The sequence below is a fragment of the Stegostoma tigrinum genome, chromosome 13 (genome assembly GCF_030684315.1).
Source record: "Stegostoma tigrinum isolate sSteTig4 chromosome 13, sSteTig4.hap1, whole genome shotgun sequence".
NCBI lineage: Eukaryota > Metazoa > Chordata > Chondrichthyes > Orectolobiformes > Stegostomatidae > Stegostoma > Stegostoma tigrinum.
This window is the reverse complement of record NC_081366.1, coordinates 30980624-31002286: the sequence shown is the minus strand read 5'-3', so window position 1 is coordinate 31002286 and position 21663 is coordinate 30980624. Positions and strand designations below refer to the sequence as shown.

The following is a 21663-nucleotide window of genomic DNA, read 5'->3' as shown; positions in this document are numbered from 1 at the left end:
TGACACATGGTAAAGCCACCAGAATACAACGTCAGCTTTCCTGCTCGGCAAACTGTGTTCATCCAGCTCTACACCGTGTTGTCTCAGAATACACAACATTCCGGATTTGAGCGGTATTTGCTGTTCCTTTACTATCACCGGATCAAAATCCTGGAATGCCGTCCCTCTGGGTGAACCTGCACCAGATGGACTGCAATTTTCCAAGAAGGCAGCTTGGAACTGCGATCTTCTCAAGGACAATTACAGATGGGAAATAAATGCTGGCTTTGCCAGGAATATTCACAGCCCATTACATTTTTGCTTGAAAGAGAAATCCAACTAGTTCCAGCCACCAGGATGCTATGTAACACTTTCTTCCATTTCACATTATTGTCAATGCAGTCAAATCTCAGGAAATATACCTATTAATACATCAGCCAAGTTTCTTCATCCCATTCTATTATTTGATCTTCTGCGAAGCACATTTCTCAGGATCTGTTCAATTCATAATTTTTTTTTAAGCTTTGATGGAAATGGCTGGGCTTCATTTGACATGCACTAGCGCAATAGTGGCAGTTTACATTCATACTCATTACGTGTAAAATCCTTCCAAAAAAGACAGAGGTTTCATTTTGGCCAAAGAGGAACATTTAAAACTAATACTAGATGCAACAAGCACAGTAGCATTATCCATTTAAAAAAAAGTGCTTTAGTTTACTATACAAATTTGTTAACTTTGGAACTAAACTGACTGACCACGAGTGAAGCTGCATTGTTGTCTAATACCTACCACATGTTGCTCAACATCAGAGCAAACAACACTCCTACTGCCCACTTGCACTTCAATAGGTTTTGTTAATATTCGTCGTGCCAGGGCCTCCATTGCTCTGGGAAATGTGGCAGAAAACATAACTGTTTGTCTGTCCGGTCGAATATTTTCCACTATTCGCATTACCTATTGATACACAAAAAATACATTTCATCTACCGTTCTTTTTGAGTTTTACGAATACTTAACTCGTAGTTTAGACACAAGATTGCACACAAATCATGAGGGCAGACACATCACCAGAAGAAATTGGTTCATTGGTGTCACAAGTATACTGGTGAGCTGCAGATGCCATTCTCCAATCAAGGGCCAGCTTGCTGTTTGAGGTGGGGCATCTGAATGAGAATGGAGTGCCTCATGACAGATTTGGGGAGGAGGGAAATTAGGGAAGCAATCAAAGGCGTGGGCAAATTATTTTATTGAATATTTCTGCAGCTTCTAACTCCAGTTTCCAATAATCTCTAAATACTTGCCGTTTAACAAGATAGACATAGACAGAATACCTGCAATTGTGGTAAGAGCCCAAAATACGCAGCCACAAATAAAAATTAGTTATTAATATAATTAATCACAAACTGAGGTGATTTATTTTTAATTCAGGAAAAGGTCAGAATGTGGAACAATCCAATCTGGGAACAGGTGAGGGAAGTAGCAAAGGTGAATTTCAGATGAAATCAGATAAGCATACAAGGGTGAAAGTTAATAAAGTGTCATGCCAATGGAGTCACAGATCACCTGACCTGAATGGCTTGTTTCTGCACAAATATTTATTTTATTCATTCGTGGGTTGTGGGCAAAGCCAGCATTTACTGACAATTGCTAACTACCCTTAAAAGTGGTGGTGAACTGTTTTAATAATCCTTGTGGTACAGTTAATAGCAACAGCACTGTTTGGGAGGAAGTTCTGGGATTTTAACCCAGCTATGGTGAATGATGATACATTTCTAAGCTAGTGAAACAAGAGGAGAGGATTTAACAGGCAGCAACCTTGTCATATGCCTGCAGCATTGCTTCTGTGAAAAGTTATGAATGGGAATGGTGACAGTACAAATACTCTGAAAATATGCTTATATGCCAGAAGTAAGAGTAATCTAGTTCATTCGCATGATTCCCTCAATAATAAGTTGGTAAGGTGACTCATTGTCGTGTGGCAGTGACAAGCAGGCCCATGTGCTTTTCAACACCCAAGATGCAGGGAAATACTGAAAGAAAACATACTCTCACGTGGTCACACACACATTAGGCATAATGCAGCAGAAGATGGTGATCACCAGGGCAAAGAAAATAAGGCTACCTCATTAATGCAAAGATTTTAGCAGGCTGGTTTATTTTGGAAGTTACAGCTTAAGAACTTTAGTATTGAAATAAACTCAACAATGCCAACACATTCAAATATATGCATCTATAAATACAATATGAATCAACTGTATACCTCCAAAATGTGGGATGGGGAGTGCTCTGTATGATAATAATTAACATAAAATGCAAGGTAAATTGATACTAACCACCAGATATACATTATACTAATGAATGGCTGGTCTATGATGAGGGCATAATTTAACTCTGAACTGGTATATTTATAGTACAGTAACAGTGGAAATGCTGGTTTTGGAGCACAATTTCAGACAAATCTATCCACAAATAATGCAATGTAAATTATGAACTACTTCGTATTCTATAAAAACATTGACCAAATCACTCAGTCAAGAGGCAACTGGAATTTAGGTTTTAAGTGAGCCAGTCGATTTTCTGGCTTGCACAAACAGAATTGTTTTAATGCACTGTTATCATTTTCAGTGAATTTTGTTTGTCATGCACATGTAGCAAAATACATAAATTCAACAATCAAAATTATCGAACAATATGTCCAGAGACAATTTTACTTCAAACTGCTTACCTGAGGCTCAAAACCCATATCAAACATTCTATCTGCTTCATCAAGTACAACATAGGTAACCCTGCGAAAATTTGTCACACGACCTAGGGATAGCAAGAATATAATTTTAAAGTATGCTCTGGTCAAACTTTCAGCATTCCTTAAATATCTCCAACTTTACTAAAACTAAATAAAAACCTTTCCCAAATTAAGCAACATGATCCATATTTTCTGGACAATTCTGTTTTATACTTTTGTCTTGCCTTCACAGAAGTAAAACATTTTTAAACACAGATTATCCATTAGGTGCTGTATGAAAACAGCTGCCTGTGTTTTGTAACTTTTCTCTTGCATACCATCAGGGCAAGCAGAACCTGCACAATTCAAACAAAACACCCCTCTCCAAACAAACACCCATCATACAATTTTAGACTGTGATGAAGCATGGAGCCACATCAGCCATTATCTGACAAGTCTCAGCACTCACCTAGAAAAAGAACATATTAGAGGTTACGCCGCATGTGTGGAAGACAGGGATTTCACTATGTGGCTTAACAGCGTTAGTCAATATATTTATACTAAGCTACAGCATTGTTTCTGTACAGGTTTAACCATGAAGTAGTGAGGAGCTGCTGTATGCTCAACTTTACATTTTAAGCATCCGAATAATAGAACATTAAAACTCAAAAAACAGATTGGGGGTGGGAAAAATTTGAAAATGTTCCAACAGTAGAGCTTATATTCTGCAAAGAATAGGACACATTCACAAGGAGCCACGAGTTTAGTAACAGGATACTGCACAACTTTATCATGGACCTACCTCTTATGGGTTAAGTCTTGCATGCCCAAATCAAATTTCTTGAGGAAACTTTCTCCATATGGGTCAAATAATGTTGACAGTTTAGTAAAGTGATAGTCAATATCATACAGTATTTGTCTAATATTAAACTGTACACTTCTCATGCAATCATGTCTGATATAAAACATTAGGTGCTACAATTATGGTAAGTCATTATGAGCTACCTTTAATTCCACATATACCCGCAGCTGTTCTTTTTGGTACTGATGTGATTTTATTGATTTTTACTTTAAAGCAATAATTTTGTAGGCAGCTCCTGAGTTGAGCTTAAATCTTGGTAGATTTGTGCAGTTTTACTACACAGCAAGATGAAGGAGGAAACAGATTGGAGGAAAATTACCGACCACTTAGCTTTGCAGAGCAAGAAACTTGCACCATTGACAAAACTAATATCAGAATGTATCCAAGAACATTTGTCAAATTCATCAGTAAGGTCATATATCGCATAGCCCACAATTTGATGCCAGCCTTATCTTAATGTTTAAACACACAGAAATGAGAAAACCCTTTAATAGCTCACAGACCTATGAAAGCTTAGCCTCCTCCAGAACACTGAACCATTCAACATTTCGCACTCATCACCCTGTGCAGAGTTAATTTAAACTGCCATCACTTGCATTCAAAGAAACTCCTAACTCTGGCCTAAATTTGCTCTATCCTGACTAACCTGAAGTCTCAAATTTGATAGTTTCCATCTGATGAGTTAGTTGGCATCAGATTTTAAAAAAACAAACTAAGCCAAACATGGTAATTCCAAATGACTGCAAGAAATTAAACAATGAAATTAGAAACAAAGGCATAGGAATATCAACTGCCAATATGTAAACATGCAAATTCCAACCAAAAGTTGGAACTGTCAAGCAGTCAGCTGATGTATTAGAAACACAGATCATCTGTACTTATTAGGAGCTTGTGATTTTCTTTTCATTAATAGCAAATTAATAAGAATTGGGCATTAGTAATTAATATGCAAATTATTCTGTAGTGTGTTTTTGTGAACAATGTTATAACTAGCAAAACATAATTTTCCGAGTAAGATCTGTGAGAAAGCACGCCCCCAGCAAATATCACAGAGCTGTGCATATGTTATTCAAACATTTTTAACATGGCTGGTGGTGCACAAGAAGTCCTTATCATTAGTGCTTACTTGAAAAAAAAATTAGAAACTAAAAATTTAAAATTTAGGCCCAAAAATTAAAAATATTTGGCCAGTTAGAGCCTGGACATACCCTGAAAGATGGGTCGAGGCTACTTAAGTCCCAATGAATTGACTATGTAGCAACTATATGGAAATTTAAACTTCAGGTGGGCAATTATCTATGATATGGAACCCTCTCATAGGTCTTCACAGCTTGGAGTTCAAGGCAGAAACTTCAGACAGTTGAGGTTTATTGATCTTAAGAGTTCGACATGAAAAATTAGAGGAATTAAGAAATGTCTTAAATTCTGACTAAAGACAAAACTGCTCTCCTATCCCCAATCAAATGCCCCCTATCTGATTACGTTCCACTGCCACCCACACTTGACTTGACCCAACCTCCCCCCTCTCTCCTTGCCACATCCCACAGCTTGATCTGACAGAACCCCCCCCACCACCGACTAACATTCCCCTCATCTAGCCCATGTGACCCCTATCTCCAACCGATTCATCCACCTTGCCACCCTACAACCTTAGCTGTTCTGTTGAAGGACCTACCTTACCTAACCCACCCTGTCACCAGTATTTCCTGTGAGCTGTGTGGCTGCTTGAGATTCCTTGCCCGCCAATTGGTGCGCCAATGCATTAACTCCCGGTTTTGAATGTTGTGTCGTGAGTGCACCAAAAGCAAAAACATCAGGAGGGACTATTGTGTGCCACTATACCCATCCTGCAACTTATTTTGACGCAACCCCCCTTTCAAACCCCACCCCCCGCATACCCCGATCCACTTAAATGGCTAAAATTTTCACTAACACTCCGAAAAATTGTTTAAGTGTCCAACAGCTGTCAAACACGTTAGTGAATTAATTAGCACAATACAATAGGAAAAAGGGGGCATAGCTTTGCCACTTGCAACTGTTTTACATTACGTGGATTCATCTGGACTTAGGACATGCTGCGCATTTTTGATGCCTTTGGCATTGTGCTCAGAAATGTGGTGGATCAACATAAGGTAAAAACATACATATGAGAACACCACCCTGATAACAGCTGCTCTCACATAGTTCAGGTTTTGAAGTTTAACATCAATTAGCTTTAATGAGACTTGAATTTAGAAAAATGCTCCTACGTTGGAGGAAGAGACCAAGATCAAAAAGCAGACCTTCAAGTTGAGAGCATTTCACTGCACTTCACATGAGTCAATTCCTATAATCTCCCAACATGCACAGCACTCAACACCACCATTTGTCATACCAGGAGACTGAGTCCACGTACACTTAGAAATTTAACAAAGAGTAACAGGTTTTCGACAAAATGAGTCAAGCTGCAGAAGCATCTAACTGGGAAAGAGCTGTTAGCAAATCAGTTCTATCTTGATCCATGCCTGGCAGTAAAAGGCTGACTTCTAAATTTACAGATAATCTATCAGGGCTGAATAGTGGAGACGCAGGAACAGCAGAAAAAGGCAGGTAAACTGTTGGTTATTTTATGAAACTTTAAATTGAAGAGATTAAATTGGCCACTTAGCACACGCTTACGTAAAGTGAATAATGAAGAAGTTGCTCTGCAAATTAAATGGCCTTATATTGAGAAAGTTATGGATTCTACATGGTCATGTCATTTCAGAATTTCAATCTTCACTAAATTTAGGATGGACAGGGAACTAACATTGCCAAAGACACATACTTAACCAGCTCAGACTCTAAATAAAAATGTATCGGTGATTAAAAAATTTACTTGCTGTGTAGTAAGACAAAAGATATATATACTTTTTTAAAAAATCAATCCAAATCAGAGGTGTTTTGTCTTAGAAATCTGTTTGTTATTCAATATCTAAAACTCTAGCATGTTATTTTATTTTAGACAGGAAAGTGTGCCAATGTTAAGAGAAATTGACTTTATTGAGAGAAGTGCTCACTTCCATATGCATTCCATTATACTGTATTTGAAAACTGACCTACCACACAACAGCAGCTGTAGGGTTCCTCTGCAGAACCCAGAAAACCATTGTTTGAATAAAGCTAATGCAAAGACTGTTCTTGTTGTTTGAGAAAGGGGAGGGAGTAATAAAATGCATACCACTGCCGGCATAAAATTATGAACAAGCTTGAAAACGCTTATTGCCTAGAAGGCACCTTATGAAGAATTCATTCTACTTTGCATCAGCGGAGCTAGTCATACAAATGACCATCACCTCAGCTCTAAACAGGAATCATGTCACTACTTAAAAAAAAAGATAAACTCTAGGAAACATATAGAGGTTGAGCACTTTCTCCTTTTAAAGTGCTCCCCTCTACATTCATCTTTAAGTGTCTTCCAATGTATACTTAACATTTACTAATTGATCAGGCACAAACTATTGCAAGTGCTCAAACTGATTACAATTCCCTCTACTTACCATTATTGGCTGCTAACATGTCTATCATGCGGCCCGGTGTGCAAACTATAATTTCTGCTCCTCGCTTTAGCTCAGCAATCTGGATTAAGAAATATTTTTTTAAATACATAAACAAATCATCTCAAGTCATTTATGAAACAATTATGATTTGCTTAATCATTCAAGTTATTTTGTTTTGGAGAAGTTTCTAAAGATTTAAAAAGATTAGCAGACAAATGAAATTATGTATTAAGTGACACTGCCTTAAGGCATTTAACATTTAATGGGTCAATACCTGTAATAATTATAGAAAAAAGTTTATCCTATTAAATTGTTACATAGTTAAAAACTGGATAAATGCATTTGCACAATATTACATAACTTGAGTCAAGCCGAATACTCAATGACCTCACAAATGGGAGGCAATTTGTCCATAACGTATATTGTTAAAATCCTAACAAAGCAATAAAGCAATGATACCAAAAGATACTTAGAAAAATGTCCCCTCTGTCAGATGATATTCTCGATTATGCAAGTCAGAAGCGCTGACTCTAGCTCACTACCTGAGAATTGTACAAGAATGAGTTTACTGTACTTAGCTAGGGAAAGAAGACTTAAGAAAATGCGTTACTAGTATTTCAAAGCAATCTAGCTATATATCTCAGACCTTTAGGAGTTAACATTTTTAGATGCCATTTTTCAATGCTCTTCTTTCCTAAACGAGACATTTGTCCCTCCATAAATCCAAAAATAACTTGCTTTTCCCGCAGGCTTTTCTTAACAATTAGGGCACAGAGGAGGACCACCGTCGCCACAAAACTTCCCAGGCTCAATTTAGCTTTTACCATTTGCAGTGCTCATATATCACAGTCTGCTAAGGGGCAATGTTTGGTATTAACATGGCAAATGAGTACAGGGATTCTCAAAAATGCAAAGGATGATGGCTCCAGCTAAAAGGGTTTTCATTTGGATGGTTAGTTTTTAGAAATTTATGTAACTTGATCTGAAATTAAACTCAGATTAGTCTTTTATGCTTGAAGAGGCCAGAATAATATGTTTGTGGTGTAATATGTCAAAATGTTTCTTTATTGAAAAAACACAAGTTGCAACAGTGCAAGACAAATTTACTATTACGTAATTATGTAATAAACGTTAAACTATTGACTGGATAATGTGGAACATCAAAACAGGACTAAAAGCTAAAAAGCCAAACACTAGACCTTCTGGAAATACTTTTAAAAAGCCCCAAAAATCTTGGAAACATATACTAGATCAACCAGCAATTATGGCCAACAATTTTTTAAAAATCAGTTGCTTTGAGGATGAAGAATTTCACAACAGCGGGCTCAATTACTTTGATCTGACTGAAACATTTACACAATTTCTTATTCATTCGGTGGAAACCCACAAAGGTTTTGGGCTCAATTCTCAGCCTACACTGAAGGAGATACAATTTCCACACATGAATTACTGCTTTTAACACAGAAACAGAGAAAGCCATCAGAAAGTAATTACCTGTTCACTTATTCCTGTTCCACCGTAAACACACACTACCCTCAGTCCAAGTGCTTTTGAGAACTTTTTGCATTCTTTGGTAATCTGAAGGGCTAACTCACGGGTGGGGGTAGAAATGAGCGCTAAAAACAAAAGAAAAATTAAAATATTTGATCATTCCATATTTGTATTAAATATTGATTCATAAATAAAATGCAGCACAGCAAAACTAAAGGTGGTCAATTCTGACCACATCATACTACCTTCACTGATACTTTGCCTAATTATGTTCAGTGACTTTTTAAATCAATATTTTGAAGCTAATAGATTTATATCTAGACGGCTGTTTCCTCTTCTGAAGAGAAATCAATTTCACTTTCAGGTTTTCTGCACAATTCTGTCTTCTAAATAATTTTGGAAAAATCAGCGCCTCTTATACGTTGATTATTAATCTCACTTGGTATTCAGAAATTAAATTCCCATCTAGAAACTTATTAACCAAGACTTCACATTTTTAATATAATTTCCTTTTACGCAACACTTCTTACATATATGCGGACAAGCAAGTAACTTGAAGTAATAGTAATCATGTTTAAGCGGCTATAGGATATCCTATTCTAATTTGTATATTGGCTATACTGCAGCTTTATAAGAAAGAAAACGGTTAGCTTTAAGTTATCACCCTTCTGGGTAGAATTTTACATTTGGGCTAATTGAAAATTAAATTTATAAAACTCAATTTCTAAGTTTTTAGATCTTAAGTGTTTTATGCAAAAATCTGGTGAAAATATTATAAACTTGTGAAATGCATTGAGATCTATGTGGTTATTCAATCACTGAACTTGCCAAATGATTCATTATTAGTAATTGATTAAATATGCCTTTATATTGGATTTGAAGTGAGTTACTGTTTCAGTAAACGGCAAATTCAATTACTGGGACAATATAAATGGCGAAAGCTATGACATATGCATGCCATGATTTATTAATTGCTCTAGAACTATCAGTATTTTTATTGTACTCTGTTCAATTGCTGTTTTCTTGGTATATGCGCGAGATTGTCTCAAAATGTTCCAAAATAATGGCTAAGCCACGCAATTCTTTTTAAAAGAAAGAGGAAAATTTCAGTCATTAAAAACAGAAAGACCAAGACATACATGGAGATAATTCAGTTTTAAACAATCAGTATATTGCAGGTTTTAACAATCTATGAACACTGATACAGCGTTATGACACTGGGCACACACAGAACTAAATACTCACCAACAGGACCTTCTGATTCTTCAAGTGGCCTCTGATCCATGATGTGTCGGAACATAGGCAAAAGAAAAGCTATAGTTTTTCCACTTCCAGTTTTAGCAATTCCAATTACATCGCGTCCACACATGATGGCAGGGATTGCCTGTGCTTGAATTGGTGTCGGTTTCTCATACCCCTGCCTAGGATTAGAAAACAATACAATTTTGCAAACTTGGCAAAAAGCAGTGAGTGCATTTACAAAAGAATTTCAATATAGTAACTGTTAGAAAATACTCACTTTTTCAATGAGCTCAATATCTTCATGGAGATCCCACATTGCACCCATGACTTAATAGGTTTTGGACAACCTTTGCCACGTACTGCAATTCCTTCTAACTCCAATCTGTATGCATTCACTTCTGTAAAGCAACAAAGAATGAATCTATAAGATGAGTTTAGTTACTTCCTCAAAAACAAACTATGGCGAATACTGAAGATCTGAAATAAAAACAGAAAATGTTGGAAATATTTGCATCTGTGGAAAGAAATATAGTTAACATTTCATATCAATGATGACCTTTCAATGTCTTTGTACATTTCTTGATGTTCCTATAAAAAGCGCTTTGGGATATTCCTCTATTTTGAACAGGCCATATGCAAATGAATTTTACAACAGTGACCAGGCCAGGTCCTTGGTTCATTGTCTAATGATGTTTCAGCCTTGCTGGTCTTTCTGTAATATTTTTGTGTAAGGCAATGGCAAATCACCAATCAGTGGCATGGTAAGGAGATAGGCCCCAGATTGGCACAAAAACCAAACCCATACCATAACCTAACATCATGCAACTTATCATTTGAAGAAAAATGCATTCGAGTCATCATAGTAAACAGAAATTTAACTAACCAGAACACAAAATATAACCAAGGAGAAAAGATCAAATTGTGGTATTATGTCAAACAGTCAGGGTATGACAGAAATAAGAGAAAATTAGCCAGTCTTAAACAGCAAGTCATTCAGCCCAAAGTCACTGAGGTGGCAAGGCTTGCTGCTTCAGTTAATCAAACCGGTCATGCCATAGAAACATGGAGTATTATTTTGACATTTTTCTCAAATCAGAGAAATAGCATCTATAACAAATCGTGGCAGTGATTAATGTTTGGTAAATCATTACAATAGGCATGACATAATACACAGAACTACACCAAAGGGATTGTAATGATAAACAACTTCAAAAGTGCAACAGAAAAAGCAAAGGTAATCATGGCTGCGATACAGTCAACCTAGTGAGTGGACAGAGGTTTTTCTTTTGTGGAAATGAATCCCTTGGTGAGAAGGCAAAGTCAACTTCCTGAATGCTGCTTAGCACCTCTCCCGAGGCAGCCATGACTCCTGCTCCACATCCACAAACTATCCCACCCACATGCAGACACAACCCACTGAACAAGGGGAAAAATGTCCAATTTCTGCTCACCACTTCACTCTCTATGCCACTACCAAGAGTAGCCTTCACCGTCCCTAGTGAGTAAAAAGACAACTCGCAACCTCCACTCCCAATAAGTAAAAAAAAACAATCTTGCCTCTCTCCTCTCATAAGAAAAATCTCAAACTAAAGCCAGTGCTTCTCCTTCAACTCTACTGAAGAGGAGGGGAACATTCTTTACTTGCTAACAACAATTCACTTCAATTCAATGAGAAACATCTGAAATAACTTTCAGCTTCTCCCTCAGTAAAGCCCAAACATGACAAAAACATTTTATTTAGTTCCCTTCCTGATGAGAAAGAAGTGATCTATACCCTCGGCAAAGCAGATAGAACTGGACTCTGACCCACTTGCAGCATCCAGTGTGGCAAAGCGATTGCAGTCAAGTGCCAGCCAATTTGAATCCTGGATCCAATAACTCCAGTTTTGTCTTTAAAAGAAGGCTTTCCAGGAATCACATGACAGACTATTACTGCTTGCTTTGCTACAGACTCCTGTTGGCGCTGTTTTGAAGAGTGACTGGCTTTGGTTATCTGATTTTATCTAGCTCAGTTCAAGCTAAATTGGAGGAAAGCTTGTTAAGAATAGGTTTACTGGCTCATTTAGGGAAACTTCCCATCTCTCATTTCTGAAAATAAAACCATTTTGTTGAGTTCAGGGTAAAATCTATTTGTTTCTTAAAACTCTCTCTTAAAATGGTTCCTCCAGGTTACATTTCTGACTAAGCTGTATCAGCAAGACTTCAGAGACTCACCATACACAATTAGTGAATTGACTACATCAGCCAGAATGTTAGTGTAACAAACTTCTGAACATTCTGTGCTGTATTCTTCTGTCTTCAAGAATAACCAATTGCTCAGCATGTTTTTTTTTCAGAAAGCCAATCTCTACAGAGAAATCTTTTTTCTTGTTTTCCTTAAGAGTTCTGTGTTTTATATACTTACAGGGTTGCACATTTATATATTACTGAATGTTAATTAATTATTACATTTTCACTGAATAATTTATATTTAACAATAAACCAAGAATTTTGCTTAAAAAGAAACATGGTTGATAGATCTTTTTGAAAACCTGATGTGGAATGGGTATTTAATTGGTCATCTTGGCAACTGGAAAAAAGTGTTTATTTTTTGCTGCGATTTGTGGATAGTGGGAACAGAGTTACTGTGCACTCCTCTACCCTTCATCGTAATATTCTATATAAAAAGCAAATTATACTAGATCAACTGCTGATTTTAAGAGAGAGAGATTACTTTTAGCTAAAACATAAATGGGATAGATATGAGTCAAAGGAGTAATTTTGCAGAATGGTCATGGCCTCACTGAATGGTAAAACAGATTTGAGGGGCTAAATACCCTACGCTTGTTTACAGTTCCGTAGTTCTTTAGAATGTCATGTAACTACAAGTTCCGTGACGTGCAGTTGTAGGACAGTGATAACTAAAAGATAGTGAACAAAACAAATGCCATATAATCTTAAAGAGGTTCACAACTAAAAGTCACAATTGTCCATCTAGTATCTTGTTTTTCCACCTGGTTTGTGGTGTTTCTCTTCCATTTTGTAGCAACTTTCACTTGATTTCCTAGGCATCAGGGATAAGTGCAATTTCACTTATTCAATTTTTGGTTGAACACCCCATATGGTCCAACCTGAAGTGTGTGCTTAGGCATCAATCTTGCCACTGTTATAGTTGCAAACAATAACTAACTACACTCACACTCTGACCCTGCTGCCTTGACCCTTGCACCTCATTCTTGAAAACTACTATCCATGAACTCTTTTTTGCTTTTTGACTTTTGGATCATCTCCCCATCAGCCACAAGTGTGTGCTCCTGCCACCAGAAATATCCTTCCATAGATCAACCACAGCAGCAATGATGTTTTACAGCAATTTTTTTTTGGCACTTAAAAGTGAATATACTAGACAATAAACATTATTGCAAACATATGACAATGACAGGCAAGAAAAGGGCATCAAAAGTCCATAAGCTCTTGAAATTCTTACCAGAATCAGTGATACAATCTTCTGGAGACGCAAAAGAATGAATTAAAACTCCAGTAAGATTAATCTCTGCAACAATTCCCCCCACCCTGGGCAATCGATAACTAGTCTATGAAGCAAGGGTGATCATTCTTATATTATGTTGTGTTTCATCTACCTTTTAGAAGAGGTGATCTCTGCTCAGTCAAGAGATGGACCTGCTCTCTTTTGAAGGAATGCACAGTCAGCACTCACTTCATGAATCAGCCACTTTTCTGTAAAAAGAACAGCCAAACATCTAACCTATCCTTCCATAATTTAAGACACACCAACTTTGAATGACTTAGTAAATAATAGTCTTTTTCTTTAAATTTAAAAGCTGAGACATTTTAAGACGACTTTTCCCACTTATCCTTCAGCTTGTTGCACTGGACCAACAAAATTTTCCAAGCAGACAGCTAAAAAACATATCTGCCAACTCACTGTCAGCAAGGATACAGAATATCTTTCAGTAATATTTTTAATATCATGGATGGTCTACATTTCCTTTCATCACTAAGCTCACTTCCAACGTGATAATTTTTAGTCACATTTTTCTAACACTGAAACTGGAATATTAGTCGAAAAAAAGCAAAAGATCGCCTGTATTGAAAGCAATATTTGGCCCTCAATCAACACCAGAACAGATTGTGTTACCCTTTATGAATCTTGCTTATCAATTGTTTAAGGAAGAGCCACTGTAATCAACAGATGAAACAGAATTTGCAAGCTGGATAATTTGGTCTGAGTATGCAAACATAATGCCCATTATGAATTGCAACAGTCATAAATTTTGACGAAAAATTCCCTCACCCAAACTTAGAATACAATTGCTGTTATAAACCTGCAAGATTAGTACCTAGGTGCTATGTTGCAGTTATACGCCTTTGCCAAATTATTATTGTGCATGATTATATTCTAAAGAAGCATAAATCAAACAAAAAGCATTAAATTAATCTCAGCTGTAATGTCACCAGTTAGCATTGTAAATACAAACCTTCAGCAGTCATTTTAGCAAGTTCAGGAACTTCAACATAAAAGTTCTTTCGGAATGGTTCATATTCTATTTTCCCATGATCCACAGGTTCCAGTAGCTTCCTCTGTTTCGTCTGATACCCTGTCAGTGCTGTCTGAAGATCAACTTCTTCCTCCTCTGAGGAATACTGTTCAGTTTAAATAAAAAGATTAGCTCTGCAGAGTCAGTGGAGAAACTTGAATCATAGTTTGAATTTTAAATTACAAATACAAAATAATCTGAAATGTCTCTATCAGTCTTTTTCATTACCTCCATTGCGTCCTGGTCATTCTCCATCAGCTCTCCTTTCTTTTTCTCCATATCAGAATGTGGTTTTTTAGTGGTTACCACAGTCATGACTTTCATTACAGTTGCACCTGATTTCTGGAAACAAAAAACATTATTATTTTTTCTCTCTATCCATTTGTGGGCTGTGGGTGTCACAGGCTGCGCTGCATTTATTGCCCATTCTAGTTGCCCTTGAGAAGATGGTGGTGAGCTGCCTTCTTGAACCACTGCAGTCCATTTGCTGCAGACTGACCCACAATGCCCTTAGGGAGGAAATTCCAAGATTGTGACCCAGCGCCAGTGAAGGAACTGCCATATACTTCCAAGTCAGGATGGTGACTGGCTTAGAGGGGAACTTGAAAGCAGTGGTGCTCCCATATTTATGCTGCTTTATCCTTCCAGATGGAAGTGGTCGTGAGTTTAGAAGGTGCTGTCTAAGGATCTTTGGTAAATTTCTGCAGTGCATCTTATAGATGGTACACACTGCTGCTACTGAGCATCGGTGGTGGAAGGAGTGGATGCTTGTGGATGTAGTACCAATCAAGCAGGCTACTTTGTCCTGGATGTGTCAAGCTTCTTGAGTGTCATTAGGGCTGCACTCATCCAGGCAAGTGAGTAGTTTTCCATCACACTCCTGACTTCTGCCTTTGTAGATGGTTGACAGGCTTTGAGGTGTCAGGAGGGGAGTTACCCACCACAGTATTCCCAGCTTCTGGCCTGCTCTTGTTGCCACTGTGTTTATGTGGTAAGCCCTGTTGAGTTTCTCGTCAATGATAACCTTCAGGATGTAGATCGTGGGGGTTTCCGTTAATGTCAAGTGAATCCCATTGAATGCCAAGGGGCAGTGGTTAAACTGAATGTTAAATTACAAGTATAAAATAATCTGAAATGTCTCCATCATTATTACAAGTGCCAGGCTTAAATACAGCAAGAAAATCTGAAGCATGGAAGTTTACAATGAAAGACAGAATCATTAATTTAACTAACTGAATCTTGTGAACATTAAGCATTAATAACTTCCATGAATGATACAGCCTCCAATATCTTTCATTGGTACAAAGTGGAATGAACTGCTTACGGACAGCTGATGTCCTCCTTCACATGAGTTTTATGCGATGAGTGTTTATCACTCTAGATAGGTCAAGTGGATAACTTAAGTATTTTTTAAGTTCAAAAGTAGGTATTCTACTAAAAACAAAAGTCTTAGTCTTGATGATCTCATTGACTTGAAAGGACTGCTTTAATTTCATAAAGCTGAGCTGAACAGAAGCGAAATTCTGTCAGATACTACACCTTTACATTGCTGCTTAATTATCTGGATCAAAGTTCCAAATGTACAAAATGAACTGGCTGTCCTCTAAAGTATTTAAAATAGTTAAGTGCAAACAAAACTTTCACCCTGCTAGTCCTGACCAAAAATTCTTGAGGATAAACAAATGTAGATAATCAAGGTTCTACTGTAGCTTAAAATGTATAAAATTGGACATTATTATACTCAGCACTGTTTCTATCTTCACTGCAGTTATTATATCAACACTTAAGAATAAAAGATTTTTTTTTCCAATTTTACCTGACAAAAGCAATTATCATCTTGGATTATCATCTCATTCAGTATTCAGGAGTTACACTATCTGCATCTGACATTATTCCAGGCTACATTCAATCTCTATCCATATTCAATTGAAACTAGAAAAAGTATTTAAGATGTTTTAGGATCTCCATGAGACGTAGAACCAAGGTTCCATGAAATATCTCACCTGGCTTTCCAGCCACAAAACCACCAAAACAGACATAATGTGATCTGAGCAAAATCAAAACTTATCTGAAAAGCAAGCACTTTCTACTGTCAAGAATCTGGAAATGCACCTGCAAGTTACCAAATAGTTAGAACCAGCATTAATAATAGCAAGGGAATGAATTCCCCTTGAGACTAAGATAATTTCTAGAAGAGTAACTTTACCTTTTCACTTCCTCCTTTCACACTTCCCATGTTAAACTTTTTCACTTCTTCCTTTATATCTTCCATGTAAGCATCTAATGGATCCAATTCTTCATTGTCATCATCTCCTTCTTCTTTCCTTTCACCTTCTATTATTTCATCTTCATCATCTGTTCACCATAAAAATGAAAATCTAGTCAATGAGAGATGCGCTCGAGTGAGTGATAGTGCAGAAAGTGTAATTAGTCTAGATATGTGATGGGTTTTTTTTGTCTGTGCAGACTCTAGGGGCCAAGTGGCCTCCTCAATACTGTGTGACTCCATGATTATGACTCTACCACACTGAATTGTCAGATGTGGATATCTGAATCAAGATAAATCCATATGAACTAGACAGTGTAGATGAGAACAGTCAACAATTTTACATAGAATCTACAGGCACTGAAACAGGTCATTTAACCTAACCTAGTGTCAATGCTCCACTTGCACTTGCTTGCATGCTTCCTCATTTATTGTCATAACTCTTTAATTCCTTCTCCTGTATGTTTATCTCGCTTACCTTAAATTAAGCTATGCTACTGCTTGACAAATACATCTAATGGTGGTATATTCCACATACTGCCAATTTTTATGAAAAGAAATTTCTTCAGGGGCATTCCCAAACTTACCAGAAAACTATGCACTCCAGCAGACAGAGATGTCTGTAGTTTCCTCTCCTGGCAATCAAGGTAAGGCAGCAGAATTTAATATGAGGATATTAAAAGGGGAGAATATTTGATTTCTTGGGGATCCTCTTACACAAATAGCCTTTACTTGTGCACTTTACCAAAACTGCAACTACTGACCTTTCATGCGAACAATTAAAATCTGTAATTTTTAAAACCTCTACTGGGCTATTCAATAGCTTGTTAGCTTGGTTGGTTGCAAGGCTAATTTATGTTTCTGAATAATGCCAACATTGCAGAGTTCAAACTCTGTCCTCATGGAGGCAAACTTCTATCCTACCCCATCGCCCTGTAGTAAAAATCATGGCATAAATCAGGGTTCTATGATCCCAAACAATCAAGGATGTTACCTGGAGGAATCCTTTCTGTTGCTTGCTCACCCTTCACAACATGTGAACCTGCTAGTTTAGGCAATATTCTTGGAAACCTGTTTTGAATTTACTCCAATGCCTGCATATCCTTTCCAAATATGATGACCAGAAATGCATAGCGCACTCCAAACGTCTTCTAAGATTTGGTACAAGTTCAGCATACACCTCTAGTTTTTAATTCTATGAATGTGAAAACTGAAGCAACGGTTCTGCTTGCCTTTTTAACTACAGTAGATTTTTTAGTGATTTATGTATTTAAATTCTTAGATCCTTCATTGCTCTTCTAAACTATTTATAATCTAATTTTCTAAATCACATAAATGGTCTTCTTATTTCTTAGACTATAAAACCTTATTCATGTTGAATTCTATTTCCTATCTCAAAGGGAAATGTAAGAAATGGGAAATTTGCAATATCCCGCGTACTGCCATGCTTTTCAAAACGAGTTGTGACTTTGATACCAAAATTCAAACTAAAGCATTGGACCTGTTTGAAATATTACAGAGCAAATGACATGCATTCTGATCTAACACAAAATGAAGTAACTGCTGAGTGCAGCACATTCATTCCAAGTACACACACAGTCATAGAATCATAGAAATGTACAACCATCTGAAATGGGCCATTCGGTCCAACTTGTCCATGCCGATCAGATATCCTAAGTTAATCTGAAGCCATTTGCCAGCATTTAGCCCATATCCCGGAAAACCCTTCCTATTCACATACCTATACAGATACCTTTTAAATGTTGTAATTGTGGCAGCACTGTCTCCAGCAACTCATTCCATACACGCAACACCCTCTGTGTGAAAAGGTTGCCCCTTAAGTCCCTTTTAAATCTTTGCCCTCTCATCTTACAGCATGCCCTCCAGTTTTGGACTTTCCCCCGCCCTGAGGAAAAGACCATTTACCCTATCCAAGCCCCTTGTGATTTTATAAACCTCTGCAAGGGCACCCCTCAGCTTCTGATGCTGCAGAGAAAATAACCCCAGCCCATTCAGCCTCTCCATATAGCTCAAACTCTCCAGCCCTAGAAAAATCCTTGTAAATCTGTTCTGAACTCTTTCAAGTTTCACAACAACCTTCCTATAGCGGGGAGACTAGAATTGTAGGCAATGTTCCAAAAGTGGCTAGCCAATGACTTCTACAGCTGCAACACGACCTCTCAACTCCTACACTCAGTGCACTGACCAATAAAGGCAAGCATGCCACACATTTTCTTCACTATCCTAACTACCTGCAACTCCACTTTCAAGGAACTACGAACTTGCACTTGTTCAGCAACACACCCCAGGTCCTTACCATTAAGTGGATACGCCCTGTTCTGATTTGGCTTTCCGAAATGCAGCTTCTCACATTTATCTAAATTAAACTCTGTCATTCTTGGCCCATTAGCGCATCTGATTGAGATCCTGTCGTACTCCGACATAACTTTCTTCACAGTTCACTACATCTCAATCTGAAAACTCAGTCACCATATCTGCTAATGTTCACATCCAAATCGTTCATATAAATGTTGAAAAGCCGTGGGCCCAACACCAATCCTTGTGGCACACCGCTAATCACAGGCCTCTACTCTGAAAAACAACCCTCCACCTCCTTGTCTTTTACTGTTGAGTCAGTTCTGTATCCAATTGTCTGGTTCTCCCTGTATTCCATATGATCTAATCTTGCTAACCAATCTACCATGAGGAATCTTGAACGTCTTACTGAAGTCCACACAGATCACGTCCACCCCCCTGCCCTCATCAATGCTCTTCGTTACTTTTCCAAAAATCGCAATTAAGTTAGTGAGACACAATGCCCCCCTACACAAAGCCATGTTGACTATCTCTAATCAGACCTTGTTCCAATATAATCTAATACAACGCAAACTGAAGTAACAACTTTTTGACAATTTATATCCTGAGTTAGACACACAAACATTGAACATGCATGTCTAGGTGTTCTAATTATCCTGCAAACAGAGACATTTCCAAATTTAATAGGAAACTATGCACCCCAGCAGACAGAGATGTCAGTGGTTTTCTCTCCTGGCAATCTAGGTGAGGCAGCAAGACTTAATACATGGAAATTAAAAGGGAGGACAGTTGTCAACTTGGACTAGTTCAAATGAATATTGTCCCACGTGGGCAAATAATTCAAATCTTCCACTGCAGCTTAAACCAGTTTAAAGAGGCAGCTCACCATCACCTTCTTAAAGGCAATTAGGTATGGGCAATAAATGCTGGCCTAGCCAGCAAAACCCACATCCCATGAGCAAATGAACAAGATCATATTTATCTAATGATCCCCATTTCCCTTCTGCCATTTTTATTCTATCTTCCAATCATCCAAAATAACCAAACGATAAACCTGGAAATATTTCCCAAATAAATGTTTTATCAAGGGCTTAGGCTATTTGGGCACAATAAAATCCCTGGCATTAACTAGAAAAGACTTGGGAGTTTGCTAAATGCCTTGGCCAAGATGTGTCCCTCAACCAACACTACCAAAATAGTAACTTTAAGAACAGAAGAACTAGAAGTAGCAGTAGGCAATTCAGCCCTTCAAGTCTGCTCTGCTGCTTGGTATGATCATGGCTCATACTATCAGGGCCTCAACTCTACTTTCCAGCCCACACTCCATAAACCTTCAACCCACTAGTAGTAAGAAAATCTGTCTATTTCCTCCTTAAATTTACTCAATGTCCCAGCATCCAAATCCTTCAAAGATCTTACTGTGTTTAAAATGGTTGTCATGTTGATTATGTGACAATAATCATTGCAAGTCAAAGTAATTAATTGCAAGCAATACAAAGTCGATATTAAGAATTTTACCATCATCATCCTCAAGGCTCCATTTTTTGCCCTGTTTCATCTCTTCAAGTTCTCTCTTTATTTCACCAATATTTTCAACAACCTTTTTGCGTTGTTCTTCTCTCCATTTCTCAACACGTTCTTTCCGTTTTCTCATTTCCTCTTCCAATTTACTTTGCTCAAAATTCTGTCAGAATTGATGACATTTTGATAATTAACATTAATTACTTTCATTATGGCAGCAAAACTTGTCCATTAGCCTTTTCTCTGTCAATATAGGGTCAGCTAACTAACGAATCAGCTAGCACTAACGACATGAATAATTGCATTTCTGAAAACGAAAGTGAAAAATGACTAATAGGCATTACTTATTGGATACAAGTTGCAAATATTCACATTTATACAACATAGGCATACCAATGCAAATGTAGAGACCTAAAGATTCCCTCCGTCAAAAAGTCAGAAATTGGGATGTTCGCCGATGATCACACAATATTTAGCACCATTCGCCACATCTCAGATATTGAAGCAGTCCATGTTCAAATACAAGATCTGGACAATATCCAGGCTTGGGCTGACAAGTGGCAGGAAATATTCACATCGCACAAATGCCAGGCTGTGACCATCACCAATAAAGGACAATCTAACCACAACCCCTTGTCATTAAATAGTGTTGCCATCAGTGAATTTCCCCACTATCAACATCCTGGGCGTTATTACTGACCAGATACTCAACTGGACTCACTACGGACAGCAGATCAGAGACTTGGAATACTACGGTGAGTAACTCATCTCCTGACTCCCTGAAGTTCCAACAACACTCAAGAAGCTTGACACCATCCAGGACAAAACAGCCCATTTGACTGGCACTACATCCACTCCCTCCACCCACTGACACTCAGTAGCAGCAGTGTGTACTATCTATAAATGCATTGCAGAAATTCAAAGATTCTCAAACAGCCTCTTCCAAACCCACGGTCACTCCGATATAGGTGGCCAAGGGCAGCAGATACATGGAAATATCACCACCTTCATGTTCCCCTCCAAGTCACACACCATAGGAAATATATCACTGTTCTTTTATTGTTGCTAGGTCAATATCCTGGAATTCCCTCCCTAACGACACTATGGGTCAATGCAGAGCAGGTGGACTGCAAGGGCAAGTAGGGGCAGGCAATAAATGCTGGCTGGCCAGCCAGCAATGCTCACATCCCACAAAAGGGAGAAATTAA

General features: G+C 37.7%; 1 protein-coding gene across 3 annotated transcripts in view; it reads right to left on the bottom strand.

Annotated features, from left to right (window-relative positions):
- The window catches only part of ddx46 (DEAD (Asp-Glu-Ala-Asp) box polypeptide 46), a 59854-nt gene that overhangs the window by 15718 nt on the left and 22473 nt on the right, over positions 1 to 21663 (bottom strand). For all 3 annotated transcript variants that reach the window (XM_048543260.1, XM_059650641.1, XM_059650642.1), the window contains 10 exons: positions 20453 to 20618; positions 16559 to 16707; positions 14581 to 14694; positions 14293 to 14458; positions 10092 to 10212; positions 9818 to 9993; positions 8576 to 8697; positions 7082 to 7160; positions 2705 to 2787; positions 770 to 934 (listed from right to left, as the gene is read on the bottom strand). In XM_048543260.1, the coding sequence (XP_048399217.1) occupies positions 770 to 934; positions 2705 to 2787; positions 7082 to 7160; positions 8576 to 8697; positions 9818 to 9993; positions 10092 to 10212; positions 14293 to 14458; positions 14581 to 14694; positions 16559 to 16707; positions 20453 to 20618 (1341 nt within the window). The remainder of the gene's footprint in view (positions 1 to 769; positions 935 to 2704; positions 2788 to 7081; positions 7161 to 8575; positions 8698 to 9817; positions 9994 to 10091; positions 10213 to 14292; positions 14459 to 14580; positions 14695 to 16558; positions 16708 to 20452; positions 20619 to 21663) is intronic.